This window comes from Strongylocentrotus purpuratus, unplaced genomic scaffold, assembly GCF_000002235.5.
Source record: "Strongylocentrotus purpuratus isolate Spur 01 unplaced genomic scaffold, Spur_5.0 spur5_scaffold_11, whole genome shotgun sequence".
NCBI classification, from domain to species: Eukaryota; Metazoa; Echinodermata; class Echinoidea; order Camarodonta; family Strongylocentrotidae; genus Strongylocentrotus; species Strongylocentrotus purpuratus.
This window is the reverse complement of record NW_022145596.1, coordinates 2,905,229-2,922,017: the sequence shown is the minus strand read 5'-3', so window position 1 is coordinate 2,922,017 and position 16,789 is coordinate 2,905,229. Positions and strand designations below refer to the sequence as shown.

General features: G+C 35.7%; 1 protein-coding gene across 15 annotated transcripts in view; it reads right to left on the bottom strand.

The window, feature by feature from the left end:
* The window catches only part of LOC576034 (rho GTPase-activating protein 26), an 81,648-nt gene that overhangs the window by 36,917 nt on the left and 27,942 nt on the right, over positions 1 to 16,789 (bottom strand). For all 15 annotated transcript variants that reach the window (XM_030980359.1, XM_030980364.1, XM_030980366.1 and 12 more), the window contains exons 3-5: positions 12,971 to 13,032; positions 11,231 to 11,302; positions 10,727 to 10,828 (exon numbers count right to left, since the gene is read on the bottom strand). In XM_030980359.1, coding sequence (XP_030836219.1) covers positions 10,727 to 10,828; positions 11,231 to 11,302; positions 12,971 to 13,032 — 236 coding nt within the window. The remainder of the gene's footprint in view (positions 1 to 10,726; positions 10,829 to 11,230; positions 11,303 to 12,970; positions 13,033 to 16,789) is intronic.

The window sequence follows — 16,789 nt, the reverse complement described above, 5'->3', positions numbered from 1 at the left end:
TGAATCTATAAAAATCATAAGCTTGTCAACATCTTTCCATTCAAATAGCTCACTGATTTCATATTAAAAATATTGTCAAATTCTTTATCGTCACAGAAATGCCAGAAATGTTTTAATCACATCAGTGACGCAAGATTTATCTCAGAGAATTAACATTCTGATACAATGACATCACCAAAATATATTAATCTGTAGAGATTGTTTGAATAATGCATAGTTCTCACAACAGTCATCATTCAAGAATTAGAACACAGCCACTTCAAAACAAGATAATACCCTCTTAAAGGTAAAGACCAGTATTGGAAACGCCCCAATTTCAAAAAATGAAATGGAAGCTCTCATTACCAATCATGTGAAAGAATATGTTTTGACTACTACATGATGATAAAAAATTTGCCGGGAAACCGCCTACTAATTCATATATTTGGTAAATTTGTTTCTCTCATGGTCTGTGAGAGATATAGGGTAGTCCCATATACATCTTTCTGTGTATAGTGCTTGTAACTTTACGAAGAATGGGCCAAATTTCTTATCATTTTGATGATTCCAGAGCCTTGCAGATGCTAGATGCTAGATGATCAACCTTTTCTGATCGATTCCACAACGTTTCTTTCACAATGCAATCGCATGACCATAACTGGTCTTTACCTTTAACATTTCACAGTATGTTTCCTAATCTGTCTGCTCAGGAAAACATGTGATTATATTCCCATCATTTAATCTGCGTAATTACGACATGAATTCCAATCTTAATTACTTTCTGCTCCATATGACATCCATTATCATTCTATTGTGATCAATATGTTTCAATATCCATGGATATCTAATTGTGTGTGATAATCTCCCCTCTGTTAACGACCTAAATTGAGCTATTTTTTTAAACATTTTGTGTGTGGGAAAACACGTTTCTTTCATTACTCTAGATTGGATGTTTGTCCCATGACATAGCCACCTTCCACTTTCATTCCAAAATGAAAGCAATTTATGACCAGCTGTGGTTATTTTCTTGGAATATCATTTCTCCTCTGATCCAATTTCCTTCTCAGTCCAAACATAATCTATATTTATTGTGTTTTAGTGTTTCTTTTCATCAATTTCATCATTCCATCAATCTTCCCCATCATGTTACTGTGTAATTTTTTGCTAGTTTCATGAACTCTACATGTGCACATAGGTTTAAGCCTATGTGCTTTAATACACGAGAAGTGACGGTTTGCAAGACAAGTTCAAATTATGGCTTGCAGCAGAACAATTACAGAAACAGAAGGTGATTTCACACTGGAAAGCTTCAAAAGAGCTTTGGAAAAGAAAAAGAACTTTCAAAAACAAACAAATAATTTCAAAAGAAATCTCTCACTTTTTATTAAGAGGAAAAACCCAATAAGACCTCGAAAAAATATAAACACAGATTAATATCAATGATACTTCCAATTACAGAGGACCAAAATTCTAAATCGACTGACATCATTTTCCAAGAAAAAAAATCTAAACCAGCTTTCGAAACCCCTGGAATCAAGCTAAAATCACAGCATATCTTCACAATCATCTGTTCTACAATTCCATTTCTTTTCACCCTTTCTTTCAATGATTTATAACATAAGGTGCAAAAACGTTTTTTTATTCCATCAGTAAAATTGATGATAGAGTATTAACATAGAATAAGGGATTTCCCCTGTTTGACTGAATACCTTGAATTGGATAGAGGGAGTAGCAAAGAAGTACCTGGGGAAAGATCAGGGTTGAGCTATGAAGGGGCGAACACAGAGATAATTAGGGAATAACTACGTCAACTATGACGCAAGCTTTTCTATATACTAAGGATCTGATGGAAAAGGATGCTAGCAAACCACGTTTTCCAGAGATTGAAATGCATGACATATTTTTATGCTTCCCCCTTTCAATTAAAAGGGGGAAAAATTAAGTTGTGAAGTCATTTGATTAACAAACTTATAGTCTTAATGTAAATGTACATAAGAAAAGTAGCAAACTACAAGGTATTTGTGCAGTGTTTTTCTTCTTTGAAAAAAGAAAATCACATTGAGAATTAAACGTTAAGCCAGCAGCCACAAATACCATGAAGCATTAGGGACTTCAATCATTAAGGATGAATTCAATCCTCCACATTAATGTTTGAATGAAATTTGTATTTTAAAAAAATTATAAGGAGAAGAAAAAAAAAAAAATTGTGTGCGAAATTTACAGTTGAGCTAATGTCACAATAGTATGTTTCACACAACCCAAGTTTGCATATTTTACAACTAACACAGATAACAATAAATGCCCCCATCCTCCTTCGTAAGAAATCAGCAGATGACCTTTCCCATTAAATAGAGGGTATGCATCATAAATACCTCTGAAGGTAAGAAGGGAGTTGTTTACATCCCATGCTCATATAACAAGAGCTTTAAAGGTATAATGGAGGTGTCAGCATTCCCATTATTAATTATTCTATCCCATTGCACAAAATACCCCCCCCCCCTCCAGTATTGTACACGCAGATTTCACTTTATACATGTAGTTGTAATTCTCTTCTGTTTGCTGGGTCACAAAACTATTGCAGTCTCCCACCATTATCATCACAGATCTGTAACTAGGACTTTAGTAGGGGGCAGACATTATGTGAGGTGGACCCTTTTGAAAGAGGGTTTGGGAGGGGGAGTCCCCCTTCCCAGGGTAGGGGGGGGGGGGGGTGAGTGCACACGATAATAGTATTAGCTGGAAAGAAAGACATATTTTAAACATCAGAACATCATTCATCTCTCCATGTGGTGAGATTTGACAGCAATCCGAATGTGCCTGCTCTTACCGGTAGGTCTACATTTACCTAACATCCTCCAGAACTGAATGTTCTAAATACCTAACACGTTTCCCCTGCAGTGGGGTAGGAGGATAAAGCACCTTGACACCACAGGAATGTCATCAAGTGGGACTGAGGCAGCTTTAAAGAAGTGATCAAAACAAATGATGGTAATAGGCGTTGCTTAACGAGCGTTCCTTTTACTCAATACAATCATGAGGCTACACATTTAGAAGTGTATGATACAGGGAAATGAAACTACAATGTATTTTCAAAACTATTTCAAATCCCTATTTAAATGCAAGGGCTACACTTCATCATTTACTTTCTATCTCAATTTTTGCCTACCCCCTCCCCCCCCCCCCAAAAAAAACAACAACAACTACAAAAAAACTGTTCACAGGTTTTATTCTGATGAAGGTTTACTTGCTTGAAGGCTTGAAACATCTCTCCAACAAAATAAATCATCCAGTGGAGAAGGGAAGGAACTTTTCTAATTTTAGAAGAAAGAAAATAGCTGTCCTAAGAATGAAAACACCAAGGCTATTTAGAGGCCAACTAGAGCTATTTCAGAAGTTCAAGACTGCCTGAGCCTCCGTCAGTGTACTTAAAAAAAGAATCTTCATAGGATCATATCATCTGCTGATAGCTAGAAGGACATTAACTCATACCATTTAATAAGGGGTTAATGCCCTTCTGGCTCTTCACAGGTAATACGTCTCAACATCACAAGGTACACAAAAACAATGGCTAGTTTCCTCCCCACCAGGTGTCTTGCCAGGTTGATAAACAATGAGGCCCCTATTTCTTACACCTAGCCTAAAATAAGTCCACTGATTTATGGAGTGCAAAGTGCCAACCTTTTTTTTTCTTTGATTAAATTACTCCAATTCTGTAACAGAATGAATGAATGAAATGTCTAATTGGAAAGAAGTGATATATTGATTCCATTATGATACAACTTTTGTTCATTCATTTAGAAGAATAACTGTAATATTTACAAGATAAAAGGTCATCCATCACTTGGCACTCCATAAATTAAAGGGCAAAGGATAACCACTTATTCAGTTTTTAAACCTGGACTTCATTTAGTAAATTTTAATGAAAATTGGCCTGGGAATGTTATAACTGTATGTTTTGAAACTGAACATATGCAAGTCCTTTCCTCTAGCCTCTTCATGAAAGGTCACAGGCATCATGTGAAGATCAAGAAAGATTGATGTCCTGAAAAAATTAAGCAGAAAATATGTTACATCCAAACATCCTCATGCTGAGAGCACAAAAACATGATCTTAAAGCACATCCTACCCTGCCCTGCCTCTCTGGCTTCTTCAAAACAAACAGCATGTGATATCTACGCTAATCATAGAAATCCTTGGGATAGATCTCGACCAGAAATCAAATCTTCATAAATAGAAAATATCTAGGTTACAACTTTCGATTCATGGCAATCTTTTCCCTGAAGAAACTAGATTGTCTATTTTACATACATGCGTCTTCATGGTGAGGATCGGTCCTAGAGTGATCATCGCCACGTCCTGTAATTACAGGATCATTATTGGAATAATCAATAGCTGGTATTTTTCTGATCAATTCCACCTGATGCAAATTTAATGATGACTCTATCCCAATGCTAGCAAAAGTCATAAATACATCTATCTAAGGGCGTGTTTATGCTTAACTTTTTCTGGCCAGAATCAGGCATCTGTTACGCGTTTAGTTTAAAACACGGTTGCGTCCATGCTCACTTTTGTAGAATCACTGAAAAACGGCGATCACGATCACCGATCGTAAACTCACAAAAAGATGCGTTTACAATTTGTAAACGCGTTTAAATGGGGTCAACGCACTGACCTCTAGTGGGTCTACGCATGGACCATGGTCTACATAGCATGCGCATTTCAAGGTTGCGAATCCAGCTGCAAGACCAATTAATGCCACCAAGGGAAAATTGCCTGGAGGAGCCAGAGAAGTGAGCATAAACAGTACACCGTGGAACTGCGATTACGATGAGCGTTTACGATGAGCGTTACAAATCGCTCATTCTGCCTTCAAAATTTAAGCTTAAACGCACCCTATAACATACAGTTTGCACTTCCCCCACCTCCCTCCTGTCCCACAAAGCATAAGACAACCTATTGTTTAAGATTATAAACATTATTATGGCCATGAAAAGGGGGGAAATCTCATGCTTAACAGGCGCATGAGTGTATTCTAATAATAGCTTACATTTGGTTCACAACTTTGATATGGTTTCATTTTCACCTAGCTGTTAAGTATAGATGCCATAAACATTGCTGTAAATGGCTCTTCTATACATTCATGGCTATAATCTCCATCCAAAGTCAACGTAAATGGTTTAGAAATAAAAGCTCTTTAACCAACGCACCATGTTTGTTTCGCTTTCTTTTCTCACTCATACATGTGACTGTATCTTTTTCTGTCTCTCACCCTCTTCTTTTCTTTCTCTTTCTTATAATTCATTTTGCGGGGGAAAAAATTCAAAAATCCCCAGGTGTCACATGAGTCACAATTCACCATGGGAACAAATTGAAAGAGTATGTCTGGCAGTGTAGGCTGGCTGGGGGTTAGATAAGTAACCGCAAGAAAATTGAGAAATTATTTCTAATGCTGGTACTGAGCATAGAGAAAGAGGGGATAAAATCAGGCCCTAGATTGTGGTTTAGGTTTGAGATAATGTGTTTCTTGAGAGCGACAAGGGCATTAACTCTGTGTTTATATGTGATTTAACACCCTCCTGGCTCTCAGTACTCAAGACAATATAGCAATGATGCATAATCTTCATGTGTTCCAGAGACATACATTTGCATGTACTGTCACCAATGGCAAGTTATGATGATGTTATGATGACTTTCTAGAATATCATGCTCATGAACAAGTCCTTTCTTACAATTTGTTGAAGAAAATATGATTGATATACTGCAAAACAGTGGGATTGTCCAACCTGTCTTAGTGGTCATTTTTCTATAAAGGGCATCTGTTTAAGGTGACAATGTATTTTGTCCCTCTTTAGAAATAAATATGTGTGGCAGAACTTGTCTAGAGAGGCTACAATGAACCTGTCCACAGTGGCCACTTATTTTGTTTCTTTTTGGCGACCTTAATAGACAGGTTTGACTGTATGATGAATGTTCACAATGTTGTGATAAAAAGGTCCTTTGACACATAAGTTTTAAAATATTAAATACATTCAAGGTCCTGATCACAAACCTTATCATCAATATTAAACATGTGTCACCCTTCTTTAATTAATTTGCTCACAGCCAATAAAATGCAGTGATTTCAGAAGCCTTCATCAATGAATATTATTGATGACAAGTTTTATGAAACAGCATCCAGAGATATTATCTATTGATAATTAGAGTGATAGATTAATTCATCAATTCAAAATGTAAGAAACTATATTATTATAGTGTCAGAAGGACATTAATTCATACACATTAGCAGTAAGTTAATGCCCTTCTGGCTCTCAACGCTGATACTCAACATCCTACACAAGTCATGTGGGAAGCAATTACTGCGCCTTCTCTCATATCAGAGTTATCAGCAAACATTATCACTGGATGTACTTCTGTAATGATATCCAAGAAAAGACTTGAAGATTTAAAATGAGATTATAGGCCAGCTAAATCACATGTTTTCAGTGTTCCAGTCCCGTTTACATTTTTCTAAGAAAATAATAAAGCTTTTAAAACTTTATTTCAGATTCTCAAAAAAAAATTCTCTATATCAACTTTAGTTAAAGTTCAAAGTGTGCCTACCAATTCACAAGCAATTTTTGAGCATGTATCTACAAAAGCGGCAACTAAACATGACAAAAGCTTGTCAAATTGCTTGTCTGAAATAGCAAAAACTAATACATTTAACCTACAATCTGGCTTTATTAAGACAACATTCCTTTAAAAATCATGAATGCAGTACTTTGTCGAGAGGGTCTCGGGACAGAACATTATTCATAATTTTGAATTCCTTTTAAAACTGCTTTATTCATATTTACTGTGTTATTTGTTTAATAGTTACAATATGAAGCAAAATAAATTATATCACTTATTGTTGGTCAAACAGTTTTTGGGCGTCATGTAATGCCTGGCTGGAATGCTCCCAGGGAGTGGAGATTGTGCACACATTGTGTGCGGGCAAACACTGAATCCAATGATTACTGTCTTAAAAACAAACATAATTTCTAAATTGTTTCAAGTGTAAACGAAGCTAGTATTAATGATATGAATCTGCAGTAGCACAGTGTAATCCTTATAGGATGACATTCAGAAATCTGACTACTATCACAGCTAGACGGGATATTGCTTTAAAAAATGACTAAAAAGATCCTTGACACCTTCCCACACTTCAAATTTACTCATTTAGAAATCTCCTTGAAAATTACAAGATATGAAATTAGACTGGTTAATTCCAAGACTAGTTTACAAAAGTAGATTTAATGAATACATACAAAATTACAAGCCCATCAAGATCCACAGAATTGATAGACTTCCAGTTATAATTTACAAATAATAAACTGGGGCTTCCATATAACCAGTAACAAAATAAAGATATTTTAACTAATATATAAGATCAGTGACCACCTTTTAAAATGACCATATCTATAGATGTGAAAATAAAGAATACGCTCATATCAAAATTTAATTTCCCTCCAAAATTCCCTCTAGTTGACTGTAGAAAACTACATGTACATGTATATCTATCAATTAAATGTATAAGGGATATTTTCTCAATACCAGTGTTGTCTTCAAATTTTTATAATGTGCATTATTTTTAAATTGAATATCATCTTATTCTCCTCCTATTTTTTCCCCATCAGCGCCAATCTTAAAATATCCATTTTCTTCTTTCATGCAGTTTGAAGTAGAGTATAAGAATTTAGGCCTACATACTTTCCTCAAAGTTCAAGTAGGAAAGTAGGACTATGGTCTAAGAAATCTCAAACCCAGGTTCTTCTACTTTCTATAAATTATGGGATTTAGCCCAAGATAGTGATTTAGATTGAAGGGCGATAGGGTGTGGGTGATTTTATTTCCTCCCAACATGATGGAGCAATTTTTTTCCTTCATATATCTTATATGGATCGTCTGCATGATAACGCAAGATCATATACGTGGGCATGTAGTTTGTCCTTTATCTGGCTAGTCTGAAACAAGTCTGAAACAGGTTCTCAAGTATTGACCTTGAATGATTGCCATCATTCTAAGGTCAGATAATCAATGCTAATTATTCATAAACAATCACTTGACTTGGCCACAAATTTTTAGAATATAAATCTGTACATGTATGTCCTGATATTTTTTTCTCTTTAATTCAATTGTTGAGTTCATCAGCTAATCTTTCTGTTATCTTTCTTTGCAATCATGCCCATTATACTGCTTTCAGATCATATATATATATTGTTTTATTATTATATTTTCTAAGATGAAAGGTTTAATAGATTATAATTCAAAGGAATCATATATGAGGAAGTTATTGTAATAAGAATATCCTAACACGTAGCCCAGTAACTTCTTGTACAATCCCCTAAGACAAATTTAGGTGCAAATTGTATACAATTAAACCAAATACTATGATGTTCACCCTTTCTACTATATTTATAGCTGTTCTTTGCATAAACCATATCTCTATCTTTTGATCCAATGAGAACATTGAAACTTGATGAAACTGATTTGACACAGTGGCAGTGAAAATGTTACGTCCAAGTTCTTACAGCATTTAAACATTTATAGGTTGTTTACTGCACCTAAAGAAATCTGTGACACAGTCAATGGCAAGGGGAATAGACCAGAAAGTGCAAGCTAGGCACGGTGCTGGCAGGTGGTTGCATAGGTGTCTATGGACATTAACCCAAACTCACTGTGAGTGATGGATATTAAGAACACAATTACTGGTCTCTCTCTCTTTTATAGACACATGTTGGGCAAGATAATTTCAAAATAGGAACCAAGAATGAGGAGACACATAACCATTTAGAAATGTAAATCATTATCTAATTGATGATAATAATGTCTATTTGGAACACAGTGGATGTTTACTTGGACATTTCACACAGAACCAATGTCCTTCTGTCTCTGAATAGATCAAAAGAACCATTAAGAATTTTAAAGGGATCCGGTAACTTTGTCTCAGATTCTGAACAAAAACCCTGGATTTAGTTCATGCTGCAATGATAATTATAAACCTTTAGGTCAGTCAGGAACCCCATGACTTTTACAAGCCGATCACCTGTCTGATTATCAAGATATTTATGATTGGATATCGAAACCAAATTTTGCGTTTGCCTAACGGTTTTTATACCACTACAGTCTATTGGGGAAAATGGGTATGGTAAAACCGGTCACTCAAAGATTTTTACTTTTTTGAGGACTTCTTGATTATTTTAAAGCGCCTTTTTTTTTAGGGCTTAAATATTACACCATATCACAGACACTGTAACATGTAGGGCCGTGCATCTCAGATTTAACATTGTTAAACGATGCCTTTAAATGAAAAAACACAAACGTCTAATATTCAGATGAAAAACCCTATCCCTATCAAGACACAATTTCAACATAGATGCAGGATATCACAATAGAACATCTTGTAGACATATTGCAATTTAGCCATCACAATCATTGCCTATTGCCATTACACACCGCAAACCATTGCTCTCTCTCGCTCTCCCTCTCTCTCACTCTCTCTCTCTCCCTCCCTCCCTCACAGATTGATTAGGCCATCTGAAGTCATACCAATTTGGCAAAGTGTGGATAATGGCGGAATATCTGGGCCAATTTCCTCCACACATGTGCAGCCTTCATAACTTGTTAATGGACCTGGAGCAGTCATGGACCCCGGTGGGGCAGGGTGGAAACTTGTTTCCGACCCCTTTCCTGGATATTCCCTATGATCCTGGGGATATTAATTGTATTCTTTGAAAAACATACACACTGTATTTATACAGAATGTCCACTAGGAGATGGTTTCTTTCTTTAAATATACATGACCTTGCTCCTCAAAATAGTATAAAAAAGAATTTAGATTAATATAGACAGGGTGACATTTCAAAGACCTTTTTTAAACCAAATGACCAAGATTCTCTTCTTTACAACGTCAAATCCATTGAAATAGGGAGTAAATGCAGCTCACCAGAGCAACCTACATGTAATTGAGTGAGCTGACCTGGTAGAAGTTGCTTCAAGTTCAAGTGAAGACACTTTTGATGTGTTCATTACTACTTAGTTAGCGAGGGATATTATTCCACTTTCCACTCAGTTTCAGTAGACTGGACTTAAAGCAATGAGCAATTCTTCTGGCCCTTTCCCAAAGATAGCAGTTTCTGACCAAAGAATTGATACCACTATTCAATTCTCTTAGTCTACATTCAAAATGGTTTGAATGAATTTTGAATGACCTTAATACCTGTTTTGATACCAATATTGGCCAAGGAATACTTTATTGACAACCATAATGCTGACAAAATTAAAAAAAACAATATATGCACCATCTCTATTTCAGTTTTATGCAGAAGAAAGTCCTATGGATTAAACAGTACATTGCTAACCCTGGTCATGCATTCTTAATGGGTGATCAAAGAAATCGAAAATGAAATCTTTCCCATTTGCAAAGGTGTCATACCCAACTACACACTGGACATCAAAATGTATAAGTAAGCTAATCTAAAAATGTTGAGATTTTGGGAAGATGGTGCTTCAAAATGTCAAAAAATACTGTACAGCAACGTCTTCTAATTTGGAAAGGTTGGGCTTCATAATAATATCTTTATCAACATCGACAACTGACAAATAATACCAAACACTTTTCTGACCTTGGCAAGGCATATCGGCTAGAGTTTGAGAATCAAGCATCAAAACGATACCAAGCATTTCTCAACATCGGCTAAAGTTTAGGAAGGAAACACCTTCTTACCTCTTGTAGAGAAGCTTCCTTTTTTCTTGTGGAGAGACTGACGTACGAGTCAAGAGACTTGCAGAACTTCTCAGTTTGTCTTTCAAAGTCCTTCTTTCCTTCCTGAAGTACACAGAGGGGGGAAAGACACAATTATGAATAGGTAGTGCATGGTGATGTTACACTTTTCCTACAGGTGAGTACACACGATGAATATAAAACATATCATACCAAAGAAATTACTAAGAAAATTTACTAAGTTTTATTGCATTTAATAAGTTTAATTTACAATTTTCATTTATTCCCCCCTAATTCTGTTCTACCAGTATTATAACCTCCTTAATTTTCTCCCATTGTTGATCTCTCCCCCTCCATTTATTTAATTTTGCTATAAAAATTCCTTCTTGTTTTGATGGTCATTAAACTAGCCCTTTCAAAGACTTACACTGTCATATCTTTGCTTTAATCTGCGAAACTTTAATATTTAAAAAAAAGTCACTTATAATATACAACAACAATCTTTACCTTAGCAGGACCAACTTGCTCTTTCCTAAAGGCTTCCAGTGGTACAATGAGCTGATCTTTGGCATGTTCCAGCTAGAAAATACGCACAAAACAGAATAAAAGATACATGAACATATGATATTTGAAACAATCAAAAAGGACATTGGTGTTTGTTGATTACTGTTTCTTTGTTTGTTTTAAGATCTATGATCTGTATATATTACCAAAATTGGTTGTTCCATAAATTATGTTGAATTACATTTATAAATTTCACTGATGAAAAATTTGTTGAATTTCAGCAGCAAAAGGGCGATTCAAAGTATATCGAGCAGGACAATATTAGGGACACCATTTTTAGCATACTGACGTGAAATTAGTATACATGTAAGTGGTGGAAAATTGTTGTCATCTAGTGATAATGAAATGTTATTTAACAGTCATACAAAGGGGTTATTTTTCGTCATTCTTTTATAAAATGTACAAGAAAATACCTTTAAAAATCATACAGAATATATTTCACAGAACTACCCTGAATATGATGCAGCTTAAAATGTGATTGCAAAGATCAACGAACACGACCTTCGTCAGAACTGGATCTACATGAGGCCTGTCTTCATCAGCTCGAGATTGCCAAATAGCCCGCTACAGTGTATTTCTGATTTGGGAAATAATCCTGAAGTTACAAATCACGTCTTAATCAGCTCGAGACTTGACCTCGAAACTTGAAACTCGAGCTCGATAAATTAACTTGAGATATTTTGCTCAGTGTTCGCGCATAGTGCGAGTCTTCGAGCTGGTGAAGACATGGCGCATTATTAATGTTCACTATTATTATTATTATCTGGCAAACTAACCCAAGATATCTTGGGATGATTATCTCGACCAAATATCCCGCTAATTGGAACTAATTGAAGATGCAAATTAACTGGATAATTTGCGATCAGGATAGTTCAAATAGCTGGATATTTGGCAATCTCGAGCTGATGAAAACAGGCCTATGGTCAGTATATGAACAGGAACTACTAGAAATCAATACAAGAGGATAAGGCCTGTGCAGGGTTCAATGAACTCTACAAGGTACAAGGCTGTGTTTTGTCTTGTAATTACATCATAGTTTGGCATGGCTTTCCATAAGGGATCCATTGTAAGTGAGGGAGAAACAAACAGATGGGTAGAGCACAATGACCTCATGGATCTCTAGCGGCTCATTAAGGTACAAACATGACATGTATGATGATGTATCATCTATTTGAAACACCATCCATTTTGTTTACTTTGTGTTTTTACAAATACCAGTAAATAGCTCTCCATATTACAACAATCCATGGGTCAAATCATGACTGGGACATCTGGGACGACAATTTTACACATCCATTCACCAAATAGGCCCCAACATTGGATTTGAACCAAGAACCTTCGCACTTAACCATTGCCAGCTGGCTGCCGGCATCTGACACGATGTGCATGTCACCTTTAATATGGGCGCAGTGTTTACTACATCAACCTTTGAAGGTTGTCTCAAGCGAAGAGGAAACAGCTTCACATAGCATACTGCATCACTCCCTCATGAGTTTCAACTAATCTGAGATTTCCTTCTCAAAGGGACTCTTTTTTTTTAATTTCAAATTTTGTCATTTTCATCATGAACCGTCAATAATGTTTCCCCCATGTAGCACATGGATGTGTTAAATTCATACCCATCAATGTCTAATTACCGCCGTTTTGTGGCCTAAAATAGAAGTGTCATGGTTGATTTCTTACCATTCGATCCCGCTCATCTTCAATCAAGGCAATAAGACGACCAAACTCCTTCAGGGATTGTGCTGTAGAAAAATGGAACAGAGAAATAAGGGTTTAGATCATGAAGATGAGTAATTCATCACTCACTATTAGCAAACAAAGATACCAAAAACATTGTGGTTCTTAAATGAATGCATAGATGAAGGCCTTTCATGCATAGGATTTATTTAACACCATAATAAAATGAGGTCACAAAATATGCTCTTGATACAAAGTATAAGATTTCTGAAGATAAAGAAATAAAAAAAATTCCATCTTGATTTCAGGAAAGCATGGTACTAAATATGTATTTTGTTTGTTTGGAGCCAGAAGGGTGTTAACGCTGAATAAGACGATATGAGAAACACCTTTCTGGCTGTCAGCACCAGATTCAGAACACGATCAATTTGGATAAGGTAAAACAAAAAATGCTTTGCAAAGGGAAAAAAATGAAATCAGGCTCATATTTAAGCTGTTACATGTAGGACTACATGTCATATGTAGAATAAAAGGCACTTGAAGAGCCATGTTTTTCTCTGATAATAACCTAAAATCACATATATTCTGTCACCTGCCTTATAGGTCAAGATGTATAATCTTGAGAGGTTGAGAGTAATTTGATTATAAATCAAATAATTCTCTCTCTTTTGATAAATCAATGGCAATTCATTGGTTGAGAGTTAGAACAGCATTAACTCAGTGTTAAAAGATACCAATTAATGCTCTTCTGGCTCTAACTAGACATCCTGGTCCTTGCCTACCCCTAAAATAACAAAAATAGATGAATGCAAACAAGAGATGTGTGCAAACATGAGTGACAATGTGATTGATGGTAGCAATGAGATTCCCTACAGAACAATTGAAATGAATGAGTCACCGAGATCTATTATACGAGACTCCCTTTATCCAAGGTTTCGGGTAGCCATTCTACAGTAATCTAAAACCAGATTGCATGCTATTCATTGGGGGTACATGTAGGTTAATTTGAATACGACACACATGGAGGGCTATATATGGGGCCTACATGTATACAAAGGAACTATTGTACTTGTTCAACCTTTTATCTGTATCCTGATTAAAAAGTTAATTATTCCTTGAATAGGCATCAAATCAAATTACTGGAATATGACTGAACATTCAGTTCTTCATCTCCATCACATGAAGAATAAAATAATAATAACAAGACACAGGGACCTAGGGTTATTTAGGTATAGGAAGCTCAAAAAGAGCTCTGAAATCAATAGAAATAATATGAAAACCACTCCAAGGAAATTGCTCTTTTTCAACACTAATTCATTGAAATTGGGCTCTTTTGAACCAACCTTATTTTCCATCACAGGACCAAAACATGAAAACAACAATATTTTCTTAACATCTAAGAATCACAATGAAAAGTACAGAAGGCAAGTCAATTTTCGCAGAATAACAATGAAAGTAGTGTAGGCAAGAATCACATTCCAATGGTATGATTAGTTTCCATACTAGACAATGCTATGATTGAAGAAATGATTTTTTTTATGACAAAACAAGTCTCAAATTTGACCCTAAAAATTGAACCTTGGCACATGTAAAGGAATCCTGCCCATGGGTTCAGGGAGTGGATAATATTTATGAAACAAAATCATGATAAGAGACAAAGAGCAGGTCACCATAGCATCTAGGAAAGGTCATTTAATAGCATTATTTTGACAGAAATAGATTCCAATATGATTATAATCAGTGCGCTACGCTATTACTGAATATAGCAAGGATTTACACATTCTTGAATATGTACATGTAGTGCTTTGTTTATTTTGCTGTTCAGATATGTTCACTACATTCCTTTCTTGTACCATGAGTGCATATCTGTACATTATGAGAATGAAATTCTAAAATGTTTTATATATTTTTTCAATATGTAAATTCAGTAACTTTACAGCCGTGAAGGCTGTGAGGAATGAATAAACTAAATCTTGAATCTCAAATCTTAAATCAAACAAATTATTGTCAACGGGAGAACATTATAGTTCACAGTTATGCATATATCTAATGGTTCAAAATATAGACAATACCATTTAATCTAAAAGAGATATAGTACCGGTATGTACATGAACTAAATGCGCCTTAACCCGTTGCCTATACACCGATTCGGGCGACTTCTGGTGGAAGTGCGCCCTCATAAGGTGACGCCATAACTGGGGGGCGTCTGACTGCAGCTAGCTAGCTTACATTGCAACGGGTATGCTATACCTATACCGAACCTCGCCCAGGCCGGCCAGGGTCGCTGCTCCGCTAGCTAGTAACCGCTCTCGAGCTCTCTGTACTGTCAGCTGGATCGGAGAAGCCCCCCAGTTATAGCGCCGCCACCGGCGGGCAGGTACATAAAACCCCCAAACCAAATCGGTGTATAGGAACTGGATGGTTCATGTACTGAGCGGCAATGAGATTGAGACAGGTTGGTATTCATTGGGTTAAGCATGTACATGTAGCTAACCACAGGAAGTACACGCTGAACAAGGATGTTGGCCTACATGTATATGAATGTTATTTGCCCATGAATTTTGATGTAATATCATCATGACATTATCTTTTAAATAGAAAGTGAAATTCAAAATATACATGTAAGCTTTATTTCATTATGATATGAATTAGGGTTACTTGCATCTATTATGTACTCTATATAAAGTCAGTTGAAGTACTCTGGAAGCACATTAACATTGTTTGAAGGTAATTTGTTCTCTAATAAGCTAAGTAAATATGAATGAAATTATCATTCAAATCATGATTCACAGCATCTATTGGTCCTAAAAATGTGACAAAAATGCTTAGATTTTATAACTTGTGATTTTCCCCATTAGCATTATCAGAATCAATTCGTCAGCATTTTTATGAACCAACAAATCGGTTATACATATCAATGTACAGATTCATTAATTTATAATATCAAGACGAATTTATAAAAATATTAAAAAGTACAGGGTACATTCATTTGGTCTCCTTAGTTACGCCAGATAAATATGGACTTTCAACAAGGATATGAATGAATGCACTTACGCCAATGCCAATGGAAACAGTTACGTGTTGATCAACTTCATTTTCATTTTCCCAAAATACCTTTCCATTACATTATGTTTGTGTGGGTGGATCCATTAAAAAGCCCCTCTAAAGTGTTGGAAGCCTCAATTTCGCCAAAAATTTGATGGCAAAATTTCACTTAAACTGTATCATAATGTGAAACAGGATGTCATTTAAAACACACCTCTACAAAGATTTCCCCCCCAAAAAATGTGTCTGAAGACGAATATTGATAAAAGAATACATAATTTTGGTATTCTGTTGAACCGGTAGGCAGAAAACCTAAATTTTGTATTCTTTCATCAATATTCAACTTCAATTGTTTTGAAAAGCTTTGCAGAAATGTAATATATAACATCCTCTTTCACATTATGATACAATTTAAGTGAAATTTTGCCATCAAATTTCTGGGGCTCCCATCAAATTTTGGGGGCTACTAACACTTTAGAGGGGCTTTAAATTCCTAACATAATCCTTTCATAATAGAAAATCTTATTTCTTTGGATGATAAAAAACCAGGGCAATTTTGGTATCCATGGGCATGGTTAAATTCTACCCAGTCATCTGTGAAGCCAGTGAAGGAATGTCTTTCATTGGGTCATTTAACATCATGACACTGCTATGGGAACGGCCCACATACCATATCCTCTGTTTGGAACCAGAAGGGTGTTAACTCATAGACTTTAACACAGAGTAAATGCCCTTCTGGCTCTGACTGAACGGACAACAGAATGTATTGACAAACCC